Genomic DNA, 24,474 nt, shown 5'->3' on the forward strand with positions numbered 1-24,474 from the left:
AAACAGATGGGTGGATGGATGGACAGATGGAAGGAAGGAGGGACAGAAAGAAGGACTCATTCATCCATCAAATTTTGAGAACAAACCAGGCCAGCTGTATTAGGCTTCTCCAGAGAAATAGAACCAGCAGCGTGTATTATATCTAGAAAGAGATTTATTGTAAGGAATTGGCTCACACAATTATGGAGGCTGACAGGTCCCAAGATCTGTGGTCAGCAAGCTGGAGACCCAGAAAAGTCGATGGTGTAGTTCTAGTCTGACTCTGAAGGCCTAAGAGCCAGTAGTATAGTTTCAGCCTGGAGGTTTGAGAGCTGGAGAGAGCTGATGTTTCAGTTTCAGCGGAAGGTAGGAAAAGAAAAATGATGTCCCAGCTCAGAGGCAGTCAGGAGGAATTACACTGTAGTTGGGGGGAGAGTCTGCCTTTTGTATGACTCATGCCTTCGACTGATTGGATGTGGTCCACATGCATTATGGAAGGCACTCTGCTTGACTCAGTTTATTGATTTAAATGTTGAATTCAGGAGAGTCCAGGTGACTCAATCGGTTAAGCATTCCAACTCTTGGTTTTGGCTCAGGACGTGATCCCAGGGTGTTGAGATGGAGCCCTGTGTCAGGCTCTGTGCTCAGCATGGAGTCTGCTTAAAATTCTCTCTTTCTCTCTCTCTCTCTACTCCTCCCCACCGCACATGCATACTCTTTCTCTCAAATAAATTAAAAAAAATGTTATATTTATCTAGAAACAGTCTCATAGAAACACCCACAATTATGTGTAACCAAATATCTCAGCACCCCATGGCCTAGTCAAATAAACACAAAGTTAACCCATTACCGAGGCCTTCAGCATACCTAGTGAATGAGACATGGGTCCCTGCTCCCATGGAGCTCTCAGCATCTTGCAAGGGAGACACACAGATGACACCATCTGAGTGTGACCTAGAATTTCTGTGCTGGACTCTCAGAGGAAGGAGAATGTGGGAAGGCAGTGATGTGGGAATTGAGGAAAGACTTCCCAGAGGTGGTGACAGGTGAACCAGGCCCTAAAGAATCAGTAAGAATTTTTGCTGTGGGAAATCTGCCCAGCAAATGTGGAACTTGACGATTTGAAAAGGTGGTACCCCTTTGCTTGGGTCCAGGTGAACCCTGGGGAGCCCAGAGTACCCTGCCCAAGGCTGCTGCCCCCATTTCCCCCATTTGAGCCCCCTGCTCTGCAGCTCTGGATCACCCATGTGACCGAGCTTCTCCTCCATGAGCCCTGGCGTCTCTTCCCAGCTTGGCCTCCGCCTGGAAAATGCAGAGAAAATCATCCACAGGCTGTTGGGCGGGAAGTCATTGTGGGGGCAGGAAGAGGAGAGAGAGGGCCAGCCGGAGAAGTCCTCAGAGCCAGACCCAGGGCCCTCAGCACAGGCAGCCAAACCTGACTGTCCAGAAGAAAGGTCCAGAAAGATGAGAGACCTGCAGCAGAAGGTAAGGCGGGGGTTGGGGGGAGGTACCTGCACCCACCCTGCTCCCACCCTTCACCAGCCCGAGCTTTTGGCCTGCGGACTCAGGTGTCAATGAATTCTGACCCTGCCCTCCCTCCCCAGACACAAGTACTGGTCCAGAGCCGAGTAGTCAGCTGTTAGCCTGCCTTATAGTGAAAAAGTCTTGATCAAAGCATCACCTACAATTAGAAAATCATGCAAGCCCTAAGCGTGTTTCCACCACCAGAACGCATTCTTAGAATCAGTGCCCAGAGCATTATCGGCACCCCAGAGGCCCCCTGTCCTCCCCCTTCTGGTCTACCCACCCTAACCAAGGGTGATCATGAATCGGCCTCCTAACTGCCCTGGTTAGTTCTACTTTTTAAAAAATCAGCTCTGTCCCAGGTCTAGTAATGAGTAGCATGTGTTTAATTACACAATTTGATAAGTTTTGACCTATAAGTGCACATTCCTAGTGACGTGCAACCATCACTTCTATCTAGTTCCCAAACATTGTCATGGCCCCAAGGGAGACCCCATCCCCAGTAACAGTCACTCCCCATCCCGTCTTCCCCCGGCCCATGGCAACCACTGATCTGCTTTGGGTCTCTATGGATTTTCCTGTCCTGGACATTTCACAGACACGGAATCAGACACATGTGACCTATGGTGTCTGGCTTCTCTCACTGAGCCTCCTGTTTGGGGACTCGCTGGTGTAGCACAGATCAGTGCTGTATCCCTCTTGAAGGCTGGATAGGCTACACTGTGTTCATCCATCCACCTGCTGGGGGACATTCTGTTGCAAATTGTTGCCACCCTTTAGCGAGTGTGAATAATGCTGCTTGTGACATTGTGTGTGTGTGTGTGTGTGTGTGTGTGTGTCTAGCTTCTCTCTTGCTTGAATGAGATCCATCCACATGGTTCTATATTTTCACACTTTGCTCATGCTCCTTGCTGTGTAGCGTTCCATGATCTGAACCTGCTAGAATGTCCTTATCCATCCTACTTTTGGTAGACTTTTGGATAGTTTCCTGTTTCTAACTTATCGCCCATAGCGCTACCAACATTCTTGCACGTGTCTTTCTGGTGAATGCACGTGCGCCTTTCTGCTGGGCACATACCCAGGAATAGAGTTGATGGGCTGTGGGATCCTTTAATACCCATTCTGTGGGTGGGGAATTATATTTTATGTGACTTTTCTCCCATGGATGGACATGACACCAAGATTGCTGGCACCTTTTTACTCTCTCTCTCTCAATAAATAAATAAAATCTTAATCTACATCCTTTTTGTTATTTTCACACTTGGGATGGAGACTCATATTGCAAGATCTATTTAGCGGAAGCACAGTGATAGTGGCAACAGTACTTGGCCTCAGTGTTGGGGAGCCGATAGGGAGTGGTGGAGGCTGTGGCAGGTGGGAAAAACGCATGATTTAGTTAGAAGTGGTGGCCACCGTTCAGCTCTGGTTTCTTATTGGCCCTTGTGGTGGTGATGTGGGGTGGGCGGGGGGAGGCCAATACTTCTCTTTTTCAAGAAGCCAGAGGACTCGGATTTCATATGTAGTCTCCTAATTTTTATTTATTTATTTTTAAAAAAGATTTTATTTATTTATCCATGAGAGACACACACACAGAGAGAGAGAGGTAGAGAGACACAGGCAGAGGGAGAAGCAGGTTCTATGCAGGGAGCCCGACGTGTGACTCGATCCCGGGTCTCTAGGGTCATACCTGGGCTGAAAGCGGTGCTAAACCGCTGAGCCACCCAGGCTGCCCCAGTCTCCTAATTTTTTTTTTTTATTGGTGTTCAATTTACTAACATACAGAATAACCCCCAGTGCCCATCACCCATTCACTCTCCTAATTTTTAAATATTGGAAACAAATCCAATTTTTAAAAAATATGCACCGTGAAAAATCTGAAGATAGACAAATGGTCACAGACTGAGGAGACAGGAGAGATGGGGCAAGCTCATGGCATGTGCTGCCTGAATTGGGTCCTGGAACCTGAGGGAGACCCGGAATGGAAACACCGGTGAAATCTGAATGTCTGCAGTTTGGTATGTCCGTGTTGGCTTCTCCGCCTTGCCCGCGCCCTGGCCGTGGAAGTCGCCACCGGTGGAGACAGCGTGAGGGATGTGGGGGAGCTCTCTGTACCATCTTTGCAACTTTTCTGTAAATCTAAGATTATTCTAAAATAAAAAGATCTTGAGAACACTCACCCCCCCGACACGCTGCCCTGGGCATTGGGTAGTAGCGCGGGTCAGGGAAGACACATCTGTGGTTTTGCTTGCAGGCCACGAGTTTTGCAAGTCACATTCCGGATGCTGAAAGCCCTTGTCCTTGCCCTTCTGGTCCCCCTGGTCCCCCACCTGTGTCCAGGCACTAGACCTGCTCCTGTCACCAGCCTGGTCCCCCCCTCAGGTGGCCCGGAGGCGCGCGGAGCGGCGGGCGCTGCGGTGTGAGCTGAGTGTGAAGGTGTTCGGGCACGAGCTGAGCTATGTGAACTGCGGGGTGATGGGGAGCCACGTGAAACGCCAGTCCTTGCACCTGGCCGAGCTGGCAGCCAAACTCCTGAAGGTACCTCCGGCTGGGCTCAGCCCCAGCCCGCTCTGCCGGCCCTGTGGGGTTTCCTTCAATGTTTTGGGGGGAAAGTACTAAGGTACTTTCCAGACTTATGACCGTGGTATTTCGGGCCAGGCTGCCCAAGTTCAAATCATGGCCCCGCCTCTCACCTGCGGGGGAGCCAATGCTTGTCATGGCCTCGGTTTGTGCATCTGTGAAATGGGCACCATAGCATGACAATAGTGATAGTAACAAAAGCAGCAGCTACTTTATGGGGCGGTTGTTCTAAATGACCTAATGCAGTAAAAAAAAAAAAAAAAAAGAAAAGAAAAAGAAAAAAAAAAGAAAAAAGAAAAGAAAAATGCAACCAAATGTTTAGAATGCACCTGGCATGTGCTAAGTGCTCTGCATCGTGCTCAGGGCTCACATTCCTCCTTACCTGACTCACCCTGGATCCCGGACCACTGACCCTTTTCCATAGTAAACTAACTGGACTTGAACTCAGCTCCACCTGTTTCTACCTATGTAGGTTTGGCCAGGTGATCTCATCTGTTTGTGGGCTCAGTTTTCTCAGCTGGAAACAAGGGATGATGTTCATGTCCCTTCCTCTCCCCGCCCCACCCTGTGTGAGGATCCATGCCCGGGGCTGTCACCTGCATCATTACGGTTCTGTGGCTGCAGGGACAGGAGGTACAGGTGAACCGGAGGCTGAACCTGGCCACGCAGGAGCTCACCTTCCCCACCGTGTCTGGCCTTCCAGCCCGGCTGACCCTAAATGCCTCGGCTGCCATCGGCGTCCGAGTCCGGGGGACTGCCGACTTCCAGCAGCACCTGGATTTCTCCGTGAATGGTTATGTCAAGCCCAGGTTAGCTGGCTTCTCGGAGCTGGAGGAGGGAGGTGGGTGGGCGGGGGCCTCCCCCTACAGAGGGCTGCAGAGAGCAGGGCTGTCAGCATGGGCTGGAGGGGATCCCTGCCCTGCAGACCACCCATCGTACCAGCTCCTGTGATTGTTTTCTGTGCCAAGAGACTGAGAAGATGCTGGGCAGCTCTGAGAAGACCAAGGCTCAATGAGGCAACATCATGTGTCTAAGAACATTCTAGTGTTCGGCCACGGCCCATGCTTCCCTCTGTTCCACTCGGCCTCCGAGGGGAGGGGAGAGGGGAGACCATTTAAGATCTATGGGCTCCAACTCTAGTGAACCCATGTAACCACCCATGAGAGGGACACTCTTCTCATTCCCACTGATGGTTCAGAGAACAGGCTCCAGGCAGGTGCGCTGTGGGTCCAGGCCACACGGTGTGGGCAGCATCTGTTCGGTGCTCGGTTTGATTCTGGAGTGGGCCCAGGGCCTGCAGGGTGACTGTCCCCACTCAGCCGGCCTATCTGTGGTTTCTGGATCCGACGTGGGAAGTGTGGGCCTCCTGCGCTGGCCGCTCTTTGGCATGAAGGCCCCAGCTGGGGTCAGACAGCCTGGGGCCCAGTCCTGCTGCCCCGATCCCAGCCTTGGGACCCAAGCAGGTGTGCCTGGGTCTGCATCTGTGAGTCGAGGCCAATGATGGCAAGGCCCGGATGGACCATGCATGAAGTGCCAAGTGCACGCAGAGTACATGGTTGGTGATGACCACGGTGCAGGCGCTGCTCTGGCTCAGGACTGCCGAGAAGCGCTGGGGTGGGGAGCAAGTGGGCACTGTGTTTGCGGTCACCTGGGGCCTGCAGGATACAGACGGCATGTATCTCCCTCCCCCCCACCCCCGCAGTGCCCTGCTCCAGATCTCAGCGCAGATGGGCACAGTGGGCACCCTGGGGCAGGCCGGGCTGCGGTGGGTGACCAGCGTCCGTGGCACTGCCAGCCTGGATGGTGGGATTGAGGCGAGGAAGGGCCGGGACCTCCACGTGCACCTGAACACCCCCGAGGAGGCTGTGGAGCTGCTCAGCTTCAGGTGGGCATCCTGCACCAGCGAGAGGGAGCAGGTGCAGCAGGGGTGGATGTGGGCATGGGCGTAGCTCGAGGGCTTGCACACATGCGTCTGTGAGTGTGGGTGTCTGTGAGCACCTGTGAGCACGTGTGCATGATTGCCCGTGTGTGTGAGCATGAGCCTGTGTTTGTGCCTATGAGTGGGGTCCTTTAAGATGTCAAGTCATGTCACCCCAGTCCCCTCCCACCTGTTTAAAACCCTCTGTTGGTTCTAGGATAACCCAGGTCTACATGATCGTCCTTCCTCATGGGGCTCCTGTCACCTGTCACCTGTTTGTTTCTCCTACCTCCTGCCCTCCACTCATTCCCTCTCCCTCCACCCTGACCCCCTCGAACCACCCTTCTTTTTCGTTCTCCAAAAGTGGCCACTTCATTCCCACCCGAGGACCTTTGTACCTGCTGTTCCCTCTGTCTAGAATGCTGGCTCCTTCTCATTCTTTGAGTCTCTACTCACCTATTCACCTCTGCAGAGACTCCCCGCCTACCCTGCCAGCTAAGGGAGGCCTTTCCCCGAGACAGACCCTGTGCCACCCCCATTCAGGTTTCTTGTGGTACTTGTCACCGAGTGCTATGGGCGAGTCCCCCCAAGGCCTGTTCTGTTCATGTTTCAAGGCACATTTGTCCAGCGAATGGATGGAAATGACTTGTCTGGGACTTTGCTCTTTCCCCACCCAGCTCCAAGCTGTATCTCGTCACTGGGGATGGCGTGAGGAGCCTCAGTGATGTTCACAGCCCTTCTGGGGCCCAGTCCTGTACTGACGAGAAAGGTAGGTGGGGCGAGGGGGGGTCCTTGCCATGCTCTCCCAAGCTGGGCATGTGGGGGCCATGCCAGCTCCAGATGCTAGAGTAGCTCTTCTGCCTAAATTTATACTCCTCCTTTGATTCTGCTTCTAGAACTCTATCCTATGAAAATAAACCAAAATCACTTTAAAATGCATTGTGGGGCAGCCCTGGTGGCGCAGCGGTTTGGCGCTGCCTGCAGCCTGGGGTGTGATCCTGGAGACCTGGGATCAAGTCCCACGTCGGGCTCCCTGCATGGAGCCTGCTTCTCCCTCCACCTGTGTCTCTGCCTCTCTCTCTGTCTATGAATAAATAAATAAAATCTTAAAAAAATAAAAAATAAAAAAAATGTGCTGTGTGCAGAGATTATCTGCAAGGGCAAAAAACCCCACGAAGCGGCTCAGTTATCCGGTGTTGGTGAACGGCTCGTTACAAGGGCTTGCAAGCTGTGCCTAGGTTGTGACCTTTTCCAATGGTTGAAAAGTAATCAAAGAATATTTCACATGTGAAAAATTGGTGAAATTCATGTTGCATCGGCCAGCAATAAAGTTTTATTGGTACATGGCCACGCCCATTTGCTTACCGGTCGTCTTTGGCTGCTTTGGTCAATCCACGCGCGGCAGAGCTGAGTAGTTGTGACAGACCCTGTGATCGGCAACGCACCAGGTATTTCCTATTTGGCCATTTCTAGAAAAAAAAAAAAAGAATTCTCCAACTTCTGGTTTCGTGAACCACCTGAGATATCCTGTAACTTTAAAACCCTGTAATGAAGGAGATATTTTAATAATACTAGAAAATTCTTTGATAATAACATCAGTGAAGGGGCAACAAAAATTGGAAAAAAAGGGGATCCCTGTGTGGCTCAGCGGTTTGGCGCCTGCCTTTGGCCCAGGGCGCGATCCTGGAGTCCCAGGATCGAGTCCCACGTCAGGCTCCCGGCATGGAGCCTGCTTCTCCCTCCTCCTGTGTCACTGCCCCTTCTCTCTCTCTCTCTCTTTCTATGTCTATCATGAATAAATAAATAAATCTTTTTTAAAAATGAAAAAAAGATGGGAAGGAAATGCACTGAACAGTAGTGGATCTTGCAGGTGTCACTTTTTTTGAGTAAGGTGGGGGAGGGGCCCATCTAAATGAATTGGCTCCTTTTTTTTTTAAGATTTTATTTATTCATGAGAGATACAGAGAAAAGCAGAGACACAGGCAGAGGGAGAAGCAGGCTCCCTGCGGGGAACCCGATGCGGGACTCGATCCCAGGACCCCGGGATCATGCAGACACTCAACTGCTGAGCCTCCCAGGTGCCCCATGAGTTGACTCCTTTAGGCGGGGCGCTGTCCTAAACAGACCTGCCGGTCCTCCCAGCTATACCGTGAGGCAGGAACTGTTACCGGTCCCGGTTTATAGGTGAGAACACTGAGGCACAGAGCTGTTGAGTAATCTGCCCAAGGCCACACAGCTGGAAAGTGGCAGAGCTGGAATTAGGAATCAGGCGGTCTTGCCCTGGAGCCCGCCTTCTGTGCACCGCTGCCTCTCACTCTTACGGTCTATACCAGGGGTCCTCCAGCGGAGGCGGTTTTGCCCCCCCCCCGGGGCCCTTCGGCAATGTCTGGAGCCATCTGGGTTGTCACCACTGTTGCTGGGGTTGCCACTGACGTGCAGCAAGTGTGGCCCCGCTCTGCTGGCCAGCATCCTCCGAGATGGCTCCCAGCACACAGACCTACCCAGCCCGGTAGGGCAGGGGCGTCTGGGGTTGCGGGACCCTGGTCTACACGGTACTGGTTCTCAGAAGGAAATGCAGAAGTGTTTTCTTTGCTGGGTGAGTGGCCCTGGGTGCCTGCCTGGCATTCTCTGGCAGCTGACCAGGGCCGTCTGCTCACCCTTTTCCACAGCGTCCCACACCTGGGGCTGGCAGCTGTGCACAGAAGTCACCTGGCCGGCAGCTGGCCAGCCCTACCTGCTCTCAGGGCCTGTGTCTGCGGCTGTGACACTGAAGAAGCAGGATCGGGGCCTCCAGCGATACCTTCTGGAAGCTGCCTATACCTTCCACCCCCAGGTAGGCTTATCTTCCACCCAGGAATGGCCCCCTCTTTCCCAGCCAAGGGGTGGGTCTCCTTAGGTCGTCTACCCTGGGATCAGGCTCGTGAGGACATTGTTGTTCCTCTCTGGGGCTGTTGGGCTGGGTTGGTCCAGCCGCGGTCTCCCTCCTGCCTCAGGACCCTTGCACATGCTGATCCTCTGTCTGTGGCCCTGTGGCTTGTTAACTCTGAATCAGTCTTCACCTGTCCGTTCAGGGGTCGCCTGCTCAATGAAGCCTGCCTTCATTACCCCAAAGTGGTCATGTTCTTTTGTTACCTGCTCTAATAGCACCATGTTTATTCCCTTTAGGTCACTTTTATGGTTTTTTGTTTTTTGCGTTCTGTTTGGGTTTTTTTGGTTTGTGTTTTTTGTTTGTTTGCTTGTTCAGAGAGGGAGGGGTAATGGGAGCTGAGGGAGAGAGAGAGAATGTTGAGCAGGCTTCATGCCCTGTGCAGAGCCCAACTTGGGGCCCCACCTCACAACCCCGAGATCACGCATGACCTGAGCCGAAATCAAGAGTTGGATGCGTAACCAGCTGAGCCACCCAGCAGCCAGATGGGTCTACTGGAATCCTAAAATGATCTTGTCCCTCCTCTGCTCTTCAGTGGCTCCTATCACTCTGAGGACAACCTGACCTGCTGGGCTTTCTGCCCCGTCTCTCTGATTCTCTACCCATCTTACCAGCACCTTTCCCCCCCCCCTTTTAATGCCCCAGGACCTTTGCACTGGCTGTTTCCTCTGCCTGGAACACTCGTTTCCAGACAACCACCTGGCTCTCTCTCTCTCTCTCATTTCCTTCATTATCTGAAACACCACCCCCTCAGAGGCAGCGTTCCCTGACCACCCTGTCTGACCCCTTATCCCCCTGAGTTGGTCAGCAGAGTACCCATCCCCAGCTGCCACACCGTCTATATTTGTGTCTGATGGCCCTGTGCTCTCCGTCTAGAATTCAGGTGTCACGAAGATGTGGGTCTTTGTGCATCTAAAACTCTATCGCCTCAACTAGCCTCATACACAGTAGTGACCCTTTATTGGTTGTGTAAGAATGTACATTGGGACAAGGTCTCAAAGGGGGCCTGGGTCCTAGGCTGTGTTTTCCTTGAAGCAGACCTAAGCCAAGGATTTAGGTAAAAGTGATTGGTTAAGAAATGGCCCCCGGAGGACCCAGTGAGAGGGTGGAGAAGTTAGCCTGGCAAGGGGAAGAACTGAGGGTGTGGTGTGGGGGGTGTCAGGTGAAGTATCCCCTGCCTGGTCCCGGGAGCATGGGCTACGTCTCGGAGTGAGGTCCCCTTGAGGCTGAGGTGCTGGGTATTTTTTCACTCCCTTGAGTTCATACAGGAGGGCAACCTTCTGGAGGCCCGGGTACCAGGTGTTACCTGCAAAGCATGTAAAGGCTGAGATGTAGGCACGTAGAGGGCTTAAGGGATCCGAGGGGGTCTGTGCAGGGTGGCCATGGCGTGTGCCATGCCGGGCAAACTGAGACCCTGTCTATGCGGTCCCCAGTTGTCCTGCAGGACTTTGCTTTTCTCCATGTACTGCTTGAGATCTCCAAACTCCCGGTTTGGTTCTTGTCTTGCGAGATCGAGGAGGTGCCTAAGGACTCATGTTTTTGGGTGGTGGGGATGAGGGTCTTCTCTCGGGAAGAGGGGAGAGCCTTTGGAGCTGGATGAGGTCAAGACTGAGAGGTCCCCCGTGTTTCCAGAAGGACAGCTGGCTCCCTCTGGAAGCTTCAGCTCACCTCTTCATGGGCACGCCCGAGTCAGACGTGCCCAGGGATGTCGGGGTAGACGTGAGCTACAGTGCACCCCAGGGGAAGTTCCGGCTCAAGCTTCAGCATCCCAGGAAGAAAGTGCAGCTGGATGGTAATAAGGGGTCCCGCCGTGGTCATCAATGGGGCTTAGAGATCAGGAACCTGGTGGGATGTTGTCCCCTGGGGAACTCGGGGGTGGAAGTTAAACCTTGGTCCCTCAACTATTGTTTTGTGACCCCAGGAAAGATCGAGACTCTCCAGAGTACCCGCGTCGGTCACCTGGAGCTGATTCTGGATGACAGGGACGTCTACTACATCAAGGTTTGCTCCCCATCCTCCGGTTTCTCGTGTTGGCACCTGCCACCATCTGGGCTCTTCTGGCCTCGGTCCCACGGGCCCTGCTTGAGAGTTGACATCACCATTGATGTGTCCGTGGTTCTTCCCCTACACCTGCCATAACATTTATGACCTCTTGGTGCTCAGAAACGTATAGAGAAGAAAAAAGTGGGCTTGAATCTTATTACCATAGATGTCAAAAAATGGATAATCTCAGTAATACAGGAGCATGCTTGAAACTCAGGGGAAAGGCACAAGTGAAAACATGCTACTCCCCAAATTTCCAGAAGAAATGGCAGTGTGAGCCCCAGGCAGTCTGTGTTAGTTCCTCAGGGCTACTCGACCTAAATTGGGTGGCTGAAACACCAGAAATTTCTCTCGCACAGCTCTGGAGGCAAGAAGTCCCAAATCAAGGTATTGGCAGGGGTGGTTCCTTTGGAGGTTGGGAGGGAGACTTTCCATGCTTTTCTCCTCACTTCTGGTGGCCTCAAACGTTCCTTGGTTTGTAGCATCTTTTTCCCATGTCTTCACATTGTCTTCCTCTGTCTGGGTCCGAATTTCCTGTATTTATAAGGACACCAGTCATACTGGACCAGGGTCCACCCTCAGGGACCTTATGTTAACTTGACCATTTGCAAAGACCCTATTTCCAAATGAGGTGCCCTGCACAGAGGCTCATGGTTAGGTCTTCACCTTTTGAGGGGACGTAATTCAACCCATAATGTTATAGATTTGACAACACCTTTTACTTTGAGTTTCATTTTTGTATCTGTTGATGTTGCCTGAAAAGATCATACCCCATTCTTTGTTGGCACTTTTCTTTCTTTTTCTACTTAAAAATCCATCCTGGCAAACTTTTCATACCAGCACATGCTGGTACAATTTACATTTTCCTTTGTTATAAAAAAAAATGATACACTTATTTAAATAATTCAGAGTTCAAAAGATATGAAAAGGTACTGAACCGAGTGTCCTGAACCATAGCCACCCCCGCACGTGCCTATTTAAATAAATCCAAATTAAAGAGAAACCCTCAAAAATAAAAAAAATTAAAAAATAAAAAATAAAAAAAGAGAAACCCTCCCTTCTGCAGTGGCACTAACCACTTTCTAAGAACACTTCCCTCCTTGCAGAAAGTTCTGTTGGTCAGCATGGGTCTCAAATGAAAAGCTCCCCCTGCCACCCCTCCCCAGAGCCAGCCACTCTTAGAGTTTTTTTGCGTGGGATTCTTCACAGATAAATTCTTAGCAGTGGAATTCCCAGAGCAGAGGGCGCATGGGTTTTTCTCTTGGAAACTACTCAGCAGGGCCATTGAATTCTCTGTGGTTGTACGAAAGCTTTGTGTCTGTCTGTCCCTCCTGCCGAAGAGAGGCTTTAGACCTTCCATCTAGCATTCAGGTCTAGTCCCAGGTCTGGGACTTGCACAAGCACAAAACGAGCGGTTTTAGACTTGCACCTGCCACGCAGCACACCTGGGCACCGGTGGCAGTGGGTCTGGCCTCGTCTCCAGGGCCTGCTCAGGCCTGGCACTGGGAGTCTGCAGCGGGGGGGCTGGGATTTCTCTGCAAAAACACACTGTCCACTCCCCGATCCGCTTCCTTCCCCGAGTGAGGAGAGCACCAAGTGTCGGGGGAGAGCGCCTTCCTCCTAGGGCCCCAGCTGCCTGGCTTCCGAGGAGGCTACAAATCATTTTGGAAACTCCCAGGAGCCTGCCAGCCGCCTCTGGTTGTTTGCTAAATGCACAAGTTCTAATTGCCTCCACTTCCCTGCAGACCTTCCTGCTGCTCTCCCCTCTCCAGAGGGCTGTCTGCAGCCTGCAAACATTTGCTTTCAGAGAACCTCCAGTCTGAGCTGCATCAGACTCATTACAGCAATGGTAACAGCAGGGTTCTGGAACCTTCCAAAGCTTCTTCTCAGGAGGCGATGGGTGGCCGTGGGCTCTCAGCAAGCCTGCAGGAGATGAGGACCAAGGCAGAGGAGCTCAGGAAGACAAAGCAGCGGAGCAGGGTTCAACTCAGCTCAGAGTTTGTGGGGTTTAAGAATGGCCTAGAGGAGCGCAGTGGGGTTCTGTGCTTCTTCCCCGCCCCGGGTGGGTGGGGGCAGGGCATCCCGAAGTCTCAGGCTGCCCCCCCACCCCGGGGAGCCCCGGTTTACCATCCACCTGGCTCACCGTGACTAGTGTGCCCTTCAACTGCTGCTAAGTGTCCTGGTTTGGATGAAATGTTCCATGATCATCCTATTCACGGGCTGCACTTTGCTCCCACCAAGCAGGCTCTGAGACAAACAACAGAAAACCATCCCCGAGACCCCCCCTTTAAGTGAGAGAAGCAGGCTGGAGTGGAGAGCCTGTATCTGTTTTTGTGAAAAGCAAGAGGGAGCCTGCAAATGTAGGCTCGTGCACACGCATGTGCACGTATGCACACACACACACAGACTCATACAGGTCTTTCCTGCCCTTGCTGGGGAGAAGACCAAATGTCAGGGGAGAGGGCCTTCCTCTAAAGCCTCAGCTCTCTTGAGGACGCACAAGAAGCTGGGCCCAGCGCCTGCCACTGAGGGAGATGAGGAGCCTAAGGAGGGAATGCAAACCTGTTATTTTTCAGTGTCTTCATTTTTATTTTCCCCCAACAACTAGTTATCAAGCACCTGCAATGTGCCAGGTACTCGGAAGGCAGCTCAGTGAGAGACACGCACAGTTTTCTCCTCTTGGAGCTTACGTTGTAGTGGGAGATGATAAGTGACATAATCAAGCAAATTGTTCAGTTGATGGGTGAGAAAGGAAAAGGAAATCCTTGAGCTGGGGCACAGGGATCTGAAGTCATATGAGAAGGGTCTGGGGGTTGGCTCTAGTTTTATTTATTTATTTTTTAAATTTTACGTAAATTCAATTTGCCAACGTATAGTGTTGGCTTTAATTTTAAATAGGATGAGAAGGGAAGCCTGATTGAGAGGATAACTCTTAGCCAAGGCGAGAAGGACGTGCAGGAGAGAGCCGTGTGGTTCTCTGGGGGAAGAGATTCTAGGTAAAGGGTGAAGCATGTGCAAAGGTCCTGAGGTGAGTTGTGCCCAGAGTGTTAATAGAACAGCACGCCGGCTCCTGTGTTTGGAGCAGAATAGGAGAGGGGACAGAGGAGCCAGGGGACAGATCCCATAAGGCTTTGCCAACAAGGAGTCAGAAGAGAGCAAATTGTGACTATTGAAGAACAAAGGCAGAACAGGATTTAGAGAGCATATAAAATAGTGGATAGTCGGGGAGCGGTGAGGTCATTTTTACGTCTTTGGGGTAAAGAGATCAGCTGGCGGTCAGCAGAGGTCTGTTGGGTTGGTCTACAGTTGGGAGCAGCTGTTAGGGATGACAGTTGCCGTTGCTTAGGGATTCTCTAGTGCGGTGACGTAGTGTGTCTTGGACTGTCCACGTGTCCTTTGGGTGGACTTTTACTCTGAGGAAGACGGGAGTGTAGGATCCTACGTTGTCTCAAAGGGGTCACTCTGGTAGCTGGGTGGAGAAGAGACGTCAGGGCCAAGGTGGGAGCCTGGACAGCTGGCAGGAGGACATTGCAGTGACACAGGTGCTGATGGCCAGGGCTCAAGCCAGGGTGGGGGTGGGGGTGGCCCAAGGGGTCAGGTTCCAGAGTATTCTGCAGGGAGGGCTGGCCCGGAGCTGGCTGCTGAGAGCAAGGGGCGAAGGGGACGAGTCCTTCGCATTTACACCTGAACTTACTCCCTGGACTACCTACCTGGATAAAGAGCAAGTGTAAGAACTGGGAGAAGGACCAGCCCAGGGCCCGTCAGCTAAGCTCTGTCCTGTGTCCAATCTCAGTTCTTGTGGGCAGAGCCAGGCCTGCCGGCCAAGCCCCCACCCCACACCCTGCCCAGGTGACGCTGGGGTCTTTCCAGGGACGGAGTGACCTGTGGCCAGCAGCTGGCAGTGAGGCCCAGCTGTTTGAGGCCCAGCTGGAGGTGAAACTGGTGACGGCGGGCAGCCCTGTGGTCCTCACTGGGAACCTCAGCCAGCAGGCGGGCAGCAAGTTGGCCTTCTCCGTCTCGCTGAGCAACCTGCTGAGCGACCAGGCCCACCTGTCAGGTAGGAAGAGGGGCCCCTCCTCCACCTGCACTGGGACACCTGGGTGGCTCCGTTGGTTCAGCGTCTGCCTTCCGCTCAGGTCATGATCTCGAGTCCCACATTGGGCTCTGTGCTGAGCGAGGAGTCTGCTTCTCCCTCTCCCTTTCCCTCCAGCCCTGCTCACTCTCTTTCTCTATGTCTCTAAAAGAAGTAAATAAAATCTTAAAAAAATATATACATTATTTTTAAAAAAAGGAAGAGGGACTCCCTCCTGCCACTCCCTGTCTTCAGTGGGCAGGCTGTAGGAGGGGGAGGGCTGATACCCCCCCATGGATCCCCATCCCCTCGACCTGCCAGTGTTAACCTCCCACCCACAGGAAAATCTAGGCCCTGTATCTGTGCACAACCACCCTTCAGACCCCTGAGGCGCCCTCCAACACCGACTGCCCTCCATGAGCTCCCAAACAGCAAATTTCAGACTATTTTGATTCTGTACTAAAACACACATGTGGCAGTGGAACCCAAATTGCTCAGGACACGGTTTAAACCTTGAACCCACCGCCTGGCCTGGGCACAGCCGGTCTGATGGATGCCTGCCCCGATGCCAGAGCTGGGGTGCGGCCCCCTGGCTATGCTCCCCGTGGGCTGTTCTGGGAGATTCCAAGGAATGATGTCAGGGGCCAGGGCTGCAGGGCACCCGGCATGGGCACAGTGGGCATTGTCAGGGCCTAGCGATACCCATGTGATCCGGATAAATGTCAGGGTAGCAGACACAGGTTTCAGAAGGTGAGCTGTACCAGATGGCCTCCGAGGCACTGTCCTTTCTCATCGGTTCTATTGTGTTTTCTTCTATGTGATTTAAAAATTTTGGCCTGGACCCGCAAAAGTGCCTTTCGGGCCACCGACCGTTGTCACCAAGTAACGCTGTCAGTGCTCTGACACCAAAGTTCCTCGGCAGGGACTCAGGCATGGGTTGCACCAGGATCCCCCACCCCGGGGCCCCCTGGGAGGTTCCTTGCTCGTGCTGGGGCTGGGGTGTCCCCTAGGGTGTGGGCCACAGCCATGTGGCATCTGTCCCTCTCACTCCCTGCACACACACCCCCCCCCCCCTCCGCCTGCAGTGCTGCTAGAGAGGAAGGCAGAGGATGGGCTGCAGGTGGTGGCCCTGGGCGGCGAGCTGTCCGTGCCGGGTTCCATGGGACTGCACATCCTGGGCTCGCTGCAGCGGCACAGCCGCCTCTGGACCAGCTCCCTGAGGATCAAGTACGGCCTCTTGGGTACGGCAGGTGTGCGGGGCTGGGGGCGAGGTGGGGGGTGGCAGGACGTGCAGCATCTCCCGGGGCTCTGGCTCTGCGGGCTGAGGTGCCACCTTGTCTTGCCCTCACCACACTGTCCCTTAGCCACTTAGGGATCTCATTGACTCTGAACAGAACTGGGCACTTAGCTGGGCAGTTAAAAAAAAAAAAAAAAAGAAAGTGTGTGTGTGTGTGTGTGTGTGTGTGTGTGTAGACCTGTCTTTTAAAACTCTCCATCAGTAGGTTCCAATGAGTGACACTAAGCAGAGGGGATCTGGAGCAGGGGTTTGAGGGGGTGCCGAGCTGGGCTGCACGCTCCCCTCCCTGGAATCGGGATGGAGGGCTGCTGGCAGAGGCCGGCAGGTGGCTCTGGGTTGCCCCGCACAGGTCAGGCGAGGCAGCTGGCACACGAGTGCAGCACCAGCCAGAAGCTGCGGGCGCACAGTGGCTCAGAGGGGGCCTATGAGCTGGAGCTGGACCATGAGCTCCACTGCACCCAGATCCCAGCGCTCAGCCACAAGGTGGGTGCCCTGGCCGGGGGAGGGGGTGATCTGGGGACAGCCCGGAGCTCATCCTCACAGAGACTGGTTTGCTCAAGGTCGGGCGTGGGAACAGAGCTAGAATTGCAGCCTCAGTCTCAGGCTTCCGAGCTTTGGTTCCCTGGGTGTTTATTGAACACCGGCTATAGGTCCAGCCGTCTCAGAGAGGGCCGTGCTCACGGCAGCACTTGGTCTGTGCCATCCCGTTGCTGGGCGGGGGCACAGAGAGAGAGAGAGAGACCAAACCAGAGGAGCCGTAAGAGACCTGGGTGGTTCAGGACAGAGGCTGAGCAAGCGTGACAGCAGGCAGTCTACTTTGGAAGGGGCAATGGGGAAGTCTTTGGGAAAAACAGATTTTAAGATGAAAATGAAAGCACGCAACAGTTCTGTTCCTACGGAAGCATGCTGCAGGCAGGGGGAATGGCAAGTGCAAAGGTCCTGGGACAGGAGGGAGAAACGGGATGATGGGAGCTAGCAGTTCACCAGAGTGGCTGGCAGGGTGAGCGGAAGGGAGAAGCAAGCAGCCGCGCTTTTGTTCATCTTATCACACATTTGCCTCTCCTGCTGGATTGTCACCCCCATGAGTGCGGGGTCTTCTTGATTTTTTATCCTTGGGTGTCTGATGTCCAGTGCTGGGCATAGTACTACTTGGTACTTGGGAATAAATGAATGAATGCAGTTGCCTTGACCTGCTGTTCGGAGATAGGAGAGGGCAGCAGGACAGCAGGGGCAAAACCCTGACCCACTTAGATTCTATCCAGGGAGCCAGAGGCTGCTGTGGGAGAGGCGGGGGCAGGGAGTTGTGGGTTTGTATGAAGCAGATCAAGAGTCATTTCCCCACGGCTGCTGGCTTTTCCAGCCCCTTATCAAGGCCTGGAGCAGGATGCGGGCGGGCCTGAGTCCCTCACCTCCAGCTCAGGATTTAAGGGCTACCAACAACACAGTCAGGAAGACGAACCATATTCTGATGCACTATTTTACAAAATCAGAATCCATGCAAAAAAAAAAAAAAAGTCACCTCCTCCAGTACTGTCTTCCCGGGGAAGCAAGCCTGCATCCCCTAGGGTGGCGGCGGCAAGGAAGCCCAGGGACGGGGCACACAAGGCTTTCTCGGGCATCTCTTGGGTCGGGTGTGTCCCCAGGCTCAGCTCCGGCACCAGGAGGGCTTGGGCCACCTACACTCACAATTGGAGGTGAGCTACGGGGAGCACTGGAATGAGAGCAGCAATAAGAGGCGGCTCCGCGTCAGCCAGACCTTCCAGAACGACTCAGGCCCGGCCTTGAGCAATTACTTCACGGAGGTAAGCCCAACCTCTGCAGAGCTTCAGCTCCCGGGGTGGCAGCTGGGCCTCCCGCCCGGCTCCCCACGTGTCCCTGGAGGCCTTGGTTGCAAGAATGCTGGAGCTAAAACTCAGCCTTGTGACCTTACCACCTCCCACCTCCGGTCCTCGTGTCCCCGGGGGGTCCAACATCTGCTGGCCTGTCGAGGACTGCTGGGGGGCGGGGGGGCTCATCTGCAAGGATCTTTGCCATCGGCTATGTGCCAGGGGGCTTGGGAAACACAGATTTCCAACTCTAGATGCGTTTTCAGGTTTTCCCGGAGGTTTAGGGTTAGCTCTTTCTGGTAAAACATACAAGCCAGTGCTTAGCTGAACAGACGATGTGCTCTTGCAAGGCACGTGCCTAGGGCATTTGTTTTTAAATTTTTAATTTTGTTTAAAAATTATGATCAAATACACAGAACATAAAATCGACCACTTCTGCTGTTTTTAGGTGTACGGTTCGGTGTCATTAAGCACATTCATATTGTTGTGCAGCTGTCACCGCCCTCCGTCCCCAGAACATTTTCATCTTATGAAAGTGAAACTCTGTCCTTGCTCAGGAATGACTCCCTACTCCCCACTTCCCCCTGGGGCCTGGCCCCAGCATTCTACTTTCCATCTCTGAGCCTGACCCTGGGTACCTCGTTTAAGTGGAATCATGCGGTATTTGTGTCTCTGTGACCAGCTTATTTCACTTCAGCATAAAGTCCTCAAAGTTCATCCACGCTGTAGCGTGGGGCAGAATGTCCTCCCTTTAAGGCTGAATAATGGCCCGTCATATGTGTGCACCACATTCGGTTCATCCGTCTATTGATGATCCAACCAACACCTGGGTTGTTTCCGTGGTTTGGCTGCTGTGAATATGGGTGTATGAGTATCTGTGCGAGCCCCTGCTTTTCATTCTTTGGGGTATATCATCCCAGAAGTGCAGTGATAGATCGTGGGGTAGTTGTATTTTTCATTTTTTGAGGGGCCACCCTATTGACTTCCACAGCAACTGCGTGTTTTATAGCCCCACCAGCAGTGTGCGAGGGTTCTGATGTCTATGTGTTCCCTGGCACTCCTTATTTCCTGTGGGTTTTTTTTTTTTTTTAAGATTTTATTTATTTATCCACGAGAGACACACAGAGAGGGGCAGAGACACAGGCAGAGGGAGAGGCAGGCTCCTTGCAGGGAGCCCAATGCTGGACTCGATCCCGGGATCACGCCCTGAGCCAGAGGCAGCCAACTACTGAGCCACCCAGACATCCCACCTGTGGTTTTTGATGGTAGCCATACTAATGGATGTGAGGTGGTGCCTCGTTGTGGGTTTTTTTTTTTAAGATTTTATTTATTTATTCATGAAAGAAACAGAGAGAGGCACAGACATAGGCAGAGGGAGAAGCAGGCTCCGTGTGGGGAGCCTGATGTGGGACTCGATCCTGGGACTCCAGGATCACGCCCTGGGCTGAAGGCAGGTGCTCAATTGCTGAGCCACCCAGGCATCCCCTCATTGTTTTTTTTTTAAAGATTTTATTTATGTATTTATTCATGAAAGACACACACAGAGAGAGGCAGAGACACAGGCAGAGGGAGAAGCAGGCTCCGTGCAGGGAGCCCGACCTGGGACTCGATCCTGGGACTCCAGGATCACGCCCTGGGCCAAAGGCAGGTGCTAAACCGCTGAGCCACCCAGGGATTCCCCTCTCATTGGGGTTTTGATTGGCATTTCCCTCAAGAGTGATGCTGAGATGGTTTCATGCCCTTGTCTGCCATTGGTTTATCTTCTTTGGAGAAATATCTGTTTAAGTCCTTGGCCCATTTTTGAATCCGGTTGCTTGCTTTGTTGTTACTGAGATACAAGATTCTTTACAGACTCTGGATATTAACTCCTTGTCAGATACATGGTTTGCAAATATGCTCTCCCATTCCACGGATTGCCTTTTATCTGTTGACAGCGTCCTTTGACATGCAAAAGTTTTACGTATGCAGGTGGTCTGATCAAGCTCTTTTTACTTTTGTGGCCTGTGTTTTGGGCGTAACTAAGAAATCCTGGCCAAATCCAATGTTGTAGTTTCTCCCCTCTGCTTTCTTCTAAAGATCTTCTAGTTTCAGTGCTTAACATTTAGGCTTTTGATCCATTTTGAATTAATTTTTGTGTGTGGTATATGGAAACATCCAGCTGCGGTCTCTTGCCTGTGGATGTCCAGTGGTCCCAGCCCCATGTGTCCAACAGACTGTGCTCTCCCCACCCCACCCCCTGCCGTGGAGTGGGTTTGGCGGGCTTGTGGAAAATCATTTGATCACAAATGTGAGAGTTTATTTTGGGGCACCGTTCTGTTCCATTGGTCTGTATGTCATATTTATGTCCCCGCCATACTGTTTTGATTACTGTAGTTTTGTGAGACCTCCAACTTTGTGCTGCTTTTTCAAGATTGTCTGGGCTGTTCGGGGTCCCTTGAGATCCCATAAGAATTTTAGGATGGATTCTTCTGTTTCTGCCACACACACGGAAATGCCATTGCAATTTTTTTTTATAAATTTATTTTTTATTGGTGTTCAATTTGCCAACATATAGAATAACACCCAGTGCTCATCCCGTCAAGTGCCCCCCTCAGTGCCCGTCACCCAGTCACCCCCACCCCCCGCCTCCTCCCCTTCCACCACCCCTAGTTTGTTTCCCAGAGTTAGGAGTCTTTCATGTTCTGTCTCCCTTTCTGATATTTCCCACTCATTTTTTGCAATTTTGATAGGGATCAAGTCAAATTCATAGATTACTCTGGGTGGCACTGACACCTTAGCAATCTTTCCATCTATGAACACTGGACGTCTTTCTACGTATTCCTTCCTCCTCTGATTTCTTCTAGCCACGTTTTGTAATTTCCAGCATACAAGCCTTTGGCCTCCTTGTAACTTTACTCCCAAGTACTAAATTGCTTTTATTTATTTTATTTTATTTTATTTTATTTTATTTTATTTTATTTTATTTTATTTTTCTAAATTGCTTTTAAATATCAAAACTGTCTGAATAAATTCTCCTTGTGGGGAAAAAAAGTAACATTTGAAATGAAGCTAAAATTCCTTTCTCAGTTTCGTCTTCCATCCCAGCTCCCTCCTCAGCTACCTGGAGGAAAGAGCAATTATATTCTAGGGCGCTGGTAAGAAGATCTCTTTCTGTTCCTTTGCTCTGTGCACCAGTCACGGGCACTTAGTTTTGGTTGGTGAGTCTTGCTGTGTGCATCCTTCAGCTACTGGTGTTGGAGAACTTTCTTGTTACGTTGTAGAGATCTACTTCATGCTCTTAAACCCCAGCATCATGCTCCATAGGTATCTATATTGCATCTTGTTTAGCCATTTCACGCTTGTGGTTTCTGGTGGTGCATGCCTGAACGTCCTTGGGCATGACTTTCTGGGCACATGTGCGGCAGGCTCTCTGGGGCACATGTCATAATGCACAATTTCTGGGTTTTGGAATTCATGTATTTTTAATTTGCTGCCTTTTGAACAGTTTGGCTTCTACAATGAATCAATCACCCACCCCTCCAGCCATGTCCAAGGGGAGCAATTTCCATACCCTCACCAAGACCTGACTTTTAACATTTGAAAAACATTGCTGATATGGATGGAAAGGCTATCTCATTATTTGAATTTGCATTTCCCTGATCACTTAATAAGGCTGAGCACCATATTTTCTGTATTTCTTCTGCCTTTGCATTACCCTTTCCATGGACAGCTTTTTTGTATCGTTTGACTTCTTTTTTTTTTGAATTAGAATTTCGGGGCACCTGGATGGCTCAGTGGTTGGGCATCTGCCTTTGGCTCAGGTCATGATTCTAGGATCGTGGGATCGAGTCCTACATCTGGCTCCTCGCTGGGAGCCTGCTTCTCCCTCTGTCTGTGTCTCTGCCTCTCTCTGTGTCTCTCATGAATAAATAAATAAAATATTAAAAAAATAAAAATTAGAATTTTGACTTGATAGTTTTTTTTATATAATTGTAGTACATGCATTATGTTACTATTCTAAATAGGGAAAAATTTCTTATTTCTGGAAAGCTTCTGGTCCCAAGGGTTTAGTGAAGAGATTAAAGATTGGCAGAGTTTCTGCAAGCCTTTTGAAGTGTGGCAGGCACCATGCTAGGTTCTGAGGAGATGAGTATGAGATATTATTTATCCTTAAGAAGTTGACAGTGAACAGAAGAGGAAAGGGCAGAGAGAGCAGTGATGAACCATTTATTATTGCCAGGCTATGTTTCAGATATGTTGTTTGTATTATCTCATTTAACCCCTGTGACATAACCACTATCCTCACTCTGCAGAGGGGAAATTATGAAAACAGTCTAATCTGAGGTCTCACAGCTACTATGTGACTGAATTGGAATGGACACTCCTAGTAAGTCTCATTGCACACCTTAGGCTCTTAACCTCTTGCCTGGACTGGATTGTGCCCCAATTAAATTACTAGCAAATAATTTACTAAATGATTAGTCGAGGAGAAAAGAAATAAAAGGCATCCAGATTGGAAAGGAAGCAGTGAAACTATTTCCGTTTACAGCTGACATTATATGTGGACTATCCTAATGAATCTACACATCCACACACACACAAAATCTATTAGACCAATAAATGAGTTCTTCAAAGTTGCAGCAGACAAGATAAATATATGAAAGTCAAGTTGTATTTCTCTACACTAACAGTGAAAATGCTGAAAGTGAAATTGAGAATTCCATTGGCAATGGTGTCAAAAAGGATAAATACTTCAGCATAAATGTAACAAAAGAACATAAAACAAATACTCTGAAAACCACAAAACATGGTTGAAAGAAATGAATGAATGAATGAATGAATGAATAAGTAAGTAAGTAAGTAAATAAATAAATAAATAAATAAATAAATAAATAAAAAGACATCCCATGTTCTTAGATTGAAAAACAAATGTTGAGATGGAATCATTTTTAAAATTCTTCTACAGAGTTGATAGTCCCTGTCTGTCCCTATAAAAACCCAAGCTCTCTCTTTGTGCTGAAAGTGACAAGCTGATCCCAAAATTCCTATGGAATTGCAAGGGACCCAGAAAAACAGCCTTGAAAAAAATGAACAAAGTTGGAGAACTCCTACTTCCCAATTTCAGAACTTACTACAAAGCAATGTTAACAAAGAGCATGGTAGTGGCATAGGATAGACATACAGACCAATGGAGTAGAATTGCGAGTCCAGAGATAAACCCAAAATATCCAGAGATATTTATAGTTAGTTGATTTTTGACAAAGCTGCTGGGACCATTGAAGAGGGGGAAGGAATAGCCTTTTCGACAGCTAGTGCTGGTACAACTGGATATCCATGTGCAAAATCATGAATTTGGACCCTTACTTAATACCATTTAGAAAAAAACTAATGCAAAATGGATCATAGACCTAAATTTAAGAACTATAAAACTCTTGGAAGAAAACATAAAAGTAAATCTTTATGACCTTAGAATAGGTTGGTTTTTTTTTTAAAGATTTTATTTATTTATTAATGAGAGACACACAGAGAGAGGCAGAGACACAGGCAGAGGGAGAAGCAGGCTCCATGTGGGGAGCCCGATGCAGGACTTGATCCCAGGATCCCGGGATCGTGCTCTGAACCTAAGGCAGACGCTCAACCACTGAGCCACCCAGGTGTCCCTAGGGTGGGATTTCTGAGCTACATGACACTAAGAGTATATTAACAAACACAAAAGTTGATAAATTGGGGTTCATCAGCTTTGTGCTTCCAAAGATTCTATCAAAAAAGCAAAATAGCCCACACAGTGGAAAGAAACATGCACAAATTACATGTCTTATAAGGGATTTTTACCCTAAATATATAAACAACTCTTACAACTTAACAGGAACCAGACAAAAGACTTAAATAGATATTTCTCCACAAAAGGTATACAAATGGCCAATAAGCACATGAAAAGATGCTCTATGTGATTAGGGAAATAAAAATAAAAATTACAGGGAGATACTGCTTCAAACCCGCTAGCAAGGCTAAAAACAAAAACGACAATAATAAGTGTTGGTGAGGATGTGGAGAAGTTGGAACTCTCATATATTGGTGGGATCACAAAATGGTGCAACGATATGGAAATACAGTTTGGTATATCTTTAAAATGTTAAGAACAGAGTTCCCATATGACATAACCATTCTACTCCTAGGTGCTTGAGAGAGTTGGAAACCTATGTTCACACAAACCTGTGTGGAATATTTATAGAGTATTATTCATAAAAGCTGCAAAGGGGAAACAACACAAATGCTCTTCAACAATGAATAGATAAAATATGATTTATCTATACAATAGAATATTGTTCAGCA

General features: G+C 50.4%; 1 protein-coding gene across 1 annotated transcript in view; it reads left to right on the top strand.

Annotated features, from left to right (window-relative positions):
* Positions 1-24,474, top strand: part of LOC111096475 — a 143,805-nt gene that overhangs the window by 32,292 nt on the left and 87,039 nt on the right. The window contains exons 16-27 of the mRNA XM_038540358.1: positions 1,270-1,464; positions 3,883-4,038; positions 4,705-4,889; positions 5,783-5,965; positions 6,676-6,767; positions 8,668-8,831; positions 10,557-10,716; positions 10,846-10,925; positions 14,838-15,024; positions 16,125-16,280; positions 16,686-16,819; positions 17,980-18,138. Coding sequence (XP_038396286.1) covers positions 1,270-1,464; positions 3,883-4,038; positions 4,705-4,889; positions 5,783-5,965; positions 6,676-6,767; positions 8,668-8,831; positions 10,557-10,716; positions 10,846-10,925; positions 14,838-15,024; positions 16,125-16,280; positions 16,686-16,819; positions 17,980-18,138 — 1,851 coding nt within the window. The remainder of the gene's footprint in view (positions 1-1,269; positions 1,465-3,882; positions 4,039-4,704; positions 4,890-5,782; positions 5,966-6,675; positions 6,768-8,667; positions 8,832-10,556; positions 10,717-10,845; positions 10,926-14,837; positions 15,025-16,124; positions 16,281-16,685; positions 16,820-17,979; positions 18,139-24,474) is intronic.

This window comes from Canis lupus, chromosome 6 (assembly GCF_011100685.1).
Source record: "Canis lupus familiaris isolate Mischka breed German Shepherd chromosome 6, alternate assembly UU_Cfam_GSD_1.0, whole genome shotgun sequence".
NCBI lineage: Eukaryota > Metazoa > Chordata > Mammalia > Carnivora > Canidae > Canis > Canis lupus.